Source organism: Limulus polyphemus, unplaced genomic scaffold (assembly GCF_000517525.1).
Source record: "Limulus polyphemus unplaced genomic scaffold, Limulus_polyphemus-2.1.2 Scaffold426, whole genome shotgun sequence".
NCBI classification, from domain to species: Eukaryota; Metazoa; Arthropoda; class Merostomata; order Xiphosura; family Limulidae; genus Limulus; species Limulus polyphemus.
Window position 1 is genome coordinate 246,629 of NW_013666036.1, and position 7,116 is coordinate 253,744.

Sequence of the window (7,116 nt, forward strand, 5' to 3'; positions counted from 1 at the left end):
TCAGGATTTGATTATCTCCCATCATACTATGCATAAGATATTGAAAAACTCACATAAGTCAGCAAAAATATAACTTTTTATATTGAAATGGAAAAGTTCAGTTTCAATTGTGCTTATAACACAAACTGTGGATAGTGACTATCTGGAAAATTTTTTATTTTGCTATTTTCTATATTGAGAGCAAAATTGGAGGAGGAAAATCACATGTTGGTGTATTTCAACAGTGTTGCTGGAGGTAATGTAGTGGGAAATACTATGGCTCCTGGATTCCTTTAGAAAGACAAATAGTATCCAGTATATCTGAACAAGGTTACCAATCACATGGACAAGGGCCTTTTTTTGAGATGAAGAAGTAATCCATCACATTTGTACTGTCAAAAATTATGTAAAAGACTACATCAATGAATTCAGTTGTCATCATTGAATCCTAATCATATTAAGTGTCTTTGGGCATTCACCACCATATATAAATATTGTAGACCATAATTCTTACCAAATGAGCTACAATCGTGCAAGTTACTTTCCAGCATCTCGGAGAGGCTCTGCCATAAAAAACTAAGCATACTGCAGTAGAAGAAGAAAAAAAAAAGGGTTCTTAATAAAGTAGCTACTCAGTGTATAACATCTTAGTACAGCTGTCTTTATGCATAAATATATTTGCACTAACAGACCTACTGTGTGCTACTTCCTTGATGATTAAAAAAAATTCTCCCTTCTCAAACAAGCATTTTATTGAAGTTAATAATGGTACATTCACAGTTGTGAACTGTGCACAACAACCACACCTGAGTTTAATTTAGACATATGCCTCAGCTGTTTAAAACAAAAAATCTAAACACACAGCAACAAGAGCCAAGATTTAATTTTCCTGGGTTTTAATGTAATCTAGACACACTTTATACATTTCAGCTTACATATTGAACTTTTTTTTCAAAAATGATGGACTAACCTAATATTTGTAAGAAATAAAATACTTGCTACAGTCAGTGGTTTGAACTTCAAACTTGAACTCTAAAATGATAACACTGTTTCAGTCATAATGCAATTTTTGTTTAGATAACCAGATTCAGATAAAGATACTTGTCAGAATATATACATAAACCAACGAACTTTCCAAAGAATGAACACATTTTCCTTAAAGGTATAAAATCATAAAGCTGCTGCTGGTAAAAAATAAATTGAGCATGATAGTATTTATATGAAAAGATTGAAATGAGAACTTTACTAGTGTGCTTGAATAAATCAAACAGTTTTTAATCATGCTTTTAATCTTCAATATGTATAATGTTTTTAAGCTTAGGGATAAATAAAACTGTAATGACTGGTTTAACTGAAGGAAATATAGTTAAGGGAGATCCCCTCTTACTTGACCTAATGTATTAGTACAAAAAATTGCTATCTGCTATATTCACAAGTTTTGTAACATCACACTTACTTAACAGTTCTTGAGTTTTTTTTTGTAGCACATCATATAGGTGACAAAAGGTTTTACATAAAATATTTCCTAATTTGATTTTATAAAAAATTTTTACTTTTCAATTCCATTTTTACATGTATGGGTGATGACCACAGTACCTGTTGTATTGATTTGTTGAGTAATGTCTACAGTCTAAATTATTTTAATCAAAGGATAAGTTTATTGTCACTAACACACCATTCATAAGACCTATGTTGTTTAGTATGTTGCATTAGATCATAAAATAAATTTATATTACATAATACTGAAATTTCAAGATGAACTATATTTTACATCTTTAAGAACTATTAAAGTAAAATTGCAAAACAAACCAGTTGAGGTTTGTCTATGTATATTTTTTGTCAAAAAATTTAAAAAGGCCAAAGAGCTGATAGTTTTGTTTTTACCCACAAACTTCCCACTCTTTTAATTCAAAAAATTCTTGCTACTACAATATAATTAATTATTCGACAGCTGCAGTTTCTGAAATCATAATTCTACTATAATATACAAAAACTTCACATGCAACAGCCTTCAAATGTAAAAAAAAAAAAAAAATCCCCTTATAAAAGCATAGTAATCTAGTAGCACTGCCAATTAATTAAAAAAAAATATGCAACTTACAAAAAGCAAAATAGAAATAAAAATTGAGAAAAAAAAGTCCGATTACAGACCAGTGTTTATATGTACAAAATATTAAAGGGAATCCAATACTTTCATTGTTTTCTAAGCAATCAGTGAGCGATGTAATGAACTCAAGATCTGTATGCCATGGTAATTTACTAATTCAGAAAAGCATTATTCACAACATTTGAGAAAACTCCTTATAGTGACCATTAAAAGGTAAGATGGAGTGTCTAAGCTCTTAATTAAAGAAAATAGAAACTTAACTAGGAGAATTTGTGGTAAGTATTATTGAGTGGCCATGTTGCTTTAGTCACTATCCAAGTATTTAAAATGCTTGAAGAGGCTCGAGCAGTGTAATTCTTGAAAGTAGCAGAGAATCTAGTCTTTGGTTTATTACATAACAGTACATCTCTATGCAGGAGTTTTCTTTTTTGATGATCCAGACTGTGAGGCTAACAATCTTTCAGCCATTGTTCGTGCATATCGCAGCCGTGAAGCAAGTTCCCGAGAACATCCAAGGTCTTCAATTAGCTTTAGTCGAAAAGTACGAAAATCTCGCTTCTCATCAATATACGTAACAGCTCCCATAAGAGGACATAAAATAATTTTGGTGTGATCTTGAAAGAAGTTAATCTGGAAAAATAAAATTACAACCCACAAAAGTAAATCAATTTTCGTTACATAAAGCAATTCAACACAAACACATTATTCATTAAAAACAAGTAGAACTATGTAATGATACCACAACTTTCTCGTTTGAAGTAATTTTTAATTATTTGCATCAACTTTAGTTTTTATAGGAGAATAAAAAAATGAAAATGTCATTCTTCTTCAAATAAGTTTAAATAAAGTTTTGCATTTCTGTATCATTGTTGTTAGTTAATACAACAAATCATTGGCGAAATATTTTTTTTGGGAAATAAAACATAGAGAGAGAGAGAGAAAAATTCCAGTAGTACTGTACAGTAATTCACCTGTAGTGTTCCATTTGTAAGATGCAGAACAATGGCACTTCTTGTACGGAACCAAGCTCGTAGGTAGGGAAGTCGAATGAGCTCATCTCCCTCCCTAGGAACAATACTCTCTCCTGCCTTAAGGAGGTGCTCATTCATGTAGTTGCGAAAATATTTTAGAAGAGTAACCTTTTTGTTCAGTGACTCTGGGAACTTTTGTAAAGTGTAGTAACTTTCCTGCCCATCGCGTTCAATGTATTGGACATTCCTGATGAGCATTGAAAGAGAAGTTTAAAGATACAAGTAATAAATGTATTCTACTAAACATCTGAAGGTATAATTTTACATTAAACATTTCTAGCAGACAATATACTTAGATTACATATTAAATATCAACCAACCAACAATACAAAAATTGATATGAATAAAAAAAAATAGTAGAAAAACATTTATGGTAAGCTACTTACAATTATAATTTCCATAAAACTAACTATAGTGTCATGTAGACATGAAAGTTACTTGATTAGTTTGAGATAAATCTCAAACAAATAAAAAACATGTATCATCCAATAATAAATTTCAATACCATTTTCTGAAAGAAAAAAAAATCCAAAATCACATTAAAAATCAGTTTTACAACTATTTAACTGTATTTTGTCTTGGTACTAAAAGTACATTTATTATTTTAATAACAGTTTTTCTTGTTTTTTACAGAATCATAGGTGAAAAAGTGGTGTATCCTGATGTCCTAGGTATGAGGAACTGTTTTTAGGATTAAAAGTTTCCTCCACTTTATGTAAACATTTCTTTGTATAGGAAAGGGAAATAACATTTTATCAAGATACCATGAATATATATTTGACTCAGAAGGCCAAATATTTTATCTACTTCATTTTAACTTTCATCATGAAGAAGAAATTATACATTAAATGGAGAAATAAATTTTCTTCGAGAGTAGTTTAATTCTTTTTCATTTCTTCTCTTTTCTGTTTGTTGTAAATAACTTATTATTGATTTTACTTTTTCTACAGTATTCCAAGTGTAACCAACCAACATTTATCAACAAGTTGAGTAAGAAACCATAAGGAAACTTTAGTCAAGAAAGCATTAGATACAAGGAAATTTGCCACTTTTTCATCTCTGTACATAATAATTTAGAATTATAAACACACACAACTTACAACTCATCAGCTAGCAGAATAATACGAGTGGAATCGTTGAAAAGAACTCCTACACTATTGTCACACAGTTGGTATCCAAGTCCATACTTGTCTGTGTAATCCACCCATTTACTAACCCAGAAGATTGGAATAGCAGCAGGATCTAAGGCTTCATCTAAGTAATACACACATATATACAAAATCATTAGTATCTTATACTCTAATGAAAAATTTACAGACAGTTTTAGTCTGAGCTTATTTGTTTTATTACTAATTAAAAACATGAGAATTCACAAACGTAAACATTTTTTTCATGTTGTATGCTTTTAATACGAAGAACATAAATGGCTATAACTGCAGTTAAGTGTGTTAATAGAGTTGCTGTCAGTCTGCTACCATCCTTAATTTTGACTACTGACCAGAAAGAAGGCAGCCAATCAAAACCATACCACCCATAGCATAAAATTAAGGTGGGAGATATTTTGTGGTATTACATGGATTCAAACCTGGCTCACCAATTCCAAAAAACTAAAGTTTTACAACAGAGTCAACCTACCACACAAATATTAATGAAAAATTGAAAAATAAAAATGTACTTATAAAATTTGCTACCAGAAATTCCATATAAAAACTTGGCAGGAACTATACTTGTATGATTTCAGACAATCTTTCACAAAACAATGCCAACCACTGTGTATATAATATTTAAAATATAGAATATTAACCAAGTATATTTTATATTTGTATCAAACATTCTCTTATACGGTTTGGAGCATGCAAATTCCATGTTGAGGTAAAATATTTTTTAAGCTTTACTATTTGCTACTATGGTTTCTACCATCAATGTGCCATGTGACCTAGTTTTATTGAAAAATTCTTAACTGTATAATATAAAAAAACTAACATTTTAAAAAAGTTAATAAATAAAAATAACAATCTTACTCAGCATTGTTATGAATTATTTTGAAAAATGTGCAAGATGGATGTTTCAATCATGTTGGAATATTATTTCAGTATAATTTGTTTGATGATTTTCTCAAAAAGCTACTTGAGTGCTATCTGTTCTAGCCATCACTAATTTTTAAATAATACACTAGAAAAAAGGCAGCTACTCAACACCACCTACTGTCAACTCTTGGGCTACTCTAATCAAATAGAGGAATATGACTGTTACTCTTATAATGCACCAATAGCCCAAACATTTTGAGCGTGTTATTTGTTTTTCCAGAAATGGGATGCAAACAAAAGAACCTCAGGCTCACAGTCTAACCACTGAGCCATGCTTAGCCCTACAATTTAATAAATGAATATTTATAAAAACCTAAGCCTTTAGTAAAATATATAAGCACTTTTATCTTCCTTAATTAATTTCATTTACTGAAATATGTCAGTTTATAAGATTGTTTGGTTAACAACCACAGTATAACAAAAGTACTTCAACTAAAAGGATTTGCCATTGTGATTTTATCTTAACATGTTCATTTGGTTCCAACTTACAGGAATCTCATTTTTACATGAAGAAAAATATACACTATAATAAATTACTGTTTTATTTTAGCATGTGGCTAATGTGAAATTGTTTCTAAATATTTTAAAACTTTTAATACAATTATTTTTGTCTCAAATAGTATTATTTACTATAAAAGCTGAATATGACCAGATGCACAGGGATAATTTAAATTATTCAAAGAATACAAGATCTTTCCACTAAGTTTTCTTCCATACCTTCTTGCACAACTGCTTTATCTGCAGGCTTTGCTCCCACCACAGAAGTCAGCATTGAAAACATATCGCTGAGGTAATAGTCAGGAGGGACATCAGCTGAAAGATTTTTTTTTTTATGTTTTTACAATGTTTACATGCATATTTTTTTAATGTGAACATTAGACTGATGATCCAAATTTTTTTAATCTAATACATTAAATTTTCAAGCTTACATTTATACCCGATGATTGATAGATACTACACTATTTAACTCTTTCAGCATGGGCTCAGTCCTTGGGACCGACCTGATAACCATGTTGTGCTTGTTTTAGTTTTCATGCTACAACTTTTAAATTAGTTTAGCAGATTATCAGTAAACATTACAAGGCTTTTATTCATAAGATATCAGATTTTTTTTTATATTAAGTTTTAAGGTTTTTTACGTAATGTTTTTCACATGTTTCCAATCCAACATGCAAAGTAATTTTCATTTTAAGATTAAAAATACTTTTATGCATTAGAAAATTTTCAAATTTCACATGCAAAATCGTTATAGCCTCCAGATAATTATTAAAGGTTTCTTTTTTTTTAAAAGACTTTATATTTTATCACAATCGAATCTTTGTATGGGTTTGGTAGATTTGACAGATCTCATAACCACCACAAAAAAATTTGGAAATAAATATAAGTTATGCTTTTTTCGTTTAAGAATGACTACAACTTATAACTCGAAGTCACAAGTGTTTAGACTAAATAGCTTAAATGTCATAACATTACACATTTATATATATATTTATTATGTTGACCTTTCAGCCTTGCCTGGCTAACATTACAGAAGTTACAATGACACGGCGCACATGCAATCATGTTACTGTATTTAATAATATAAAATGGACCTTTAGGCTTTACAAAGTGACCTGTCTTGGCTGTGTTTTTAATGGATTTACTATTTTGCAAAATACAGTCACATTTCAGTTATAATACATTACACGTATATATACATTATTACTAGTTACAAAAAAGTTATTAAATTTATTTTTCTTAAAACATAAAACAGTAAATAAAGAAGTACAGCAAACAATTATCTCTTCTAGTTATGAACTTTGTACTCATTTACTGCTTGCCATAGGGTGCTAAGCCTTAAAATAATGTAGATGATGTGAAACAAAATATCTTTTTAGGTTTTATATATATATATATATATATATATATATAT

At 29.5% G+C, this 7,116-nt stretch overlaps 1 protein-coding gene across 2 annotated transcripts in view; it reads right to left on the minus strand.

Moving 5' to 3' along the window:
- Positions 1 to 721: 721 nt before the first annotated feature.
- Positions 722 to 7,116, minus strand: part of LOC106458181 (serine/threonine-protein kinase PLK1-like) — a 15,516-nt gene continuing 9,121 nt past the window's right edge. For both annotated transcript variants that reach the window (XM_022384326.1, XM_022384325.1), the window contains 4 exons: positions 5,922 to 6,017; positions 4,218 to 4,371; positions 3,058 to 3,304; positions 722 to 2,716 (listed from right to left, as the gene is read on the minus strand). In XM_022384326.1, coding sequence (XP_022240034.1) covers positions 2,495 to 2,716; positions 3,058 to 3,304; positions 4,218 to 4,371; positions 5,922 to 6,017 — 719 coding nt within the window. In that variant the 3' untranslated portion in view covers positions 722 to 2,494. The remainder of the gene's footprint in view (positions 2,717 to 3,057; positions 3,305 to 4,217; positions 4,372 to 5,921; positions 6,018 to 7,116) is intronic.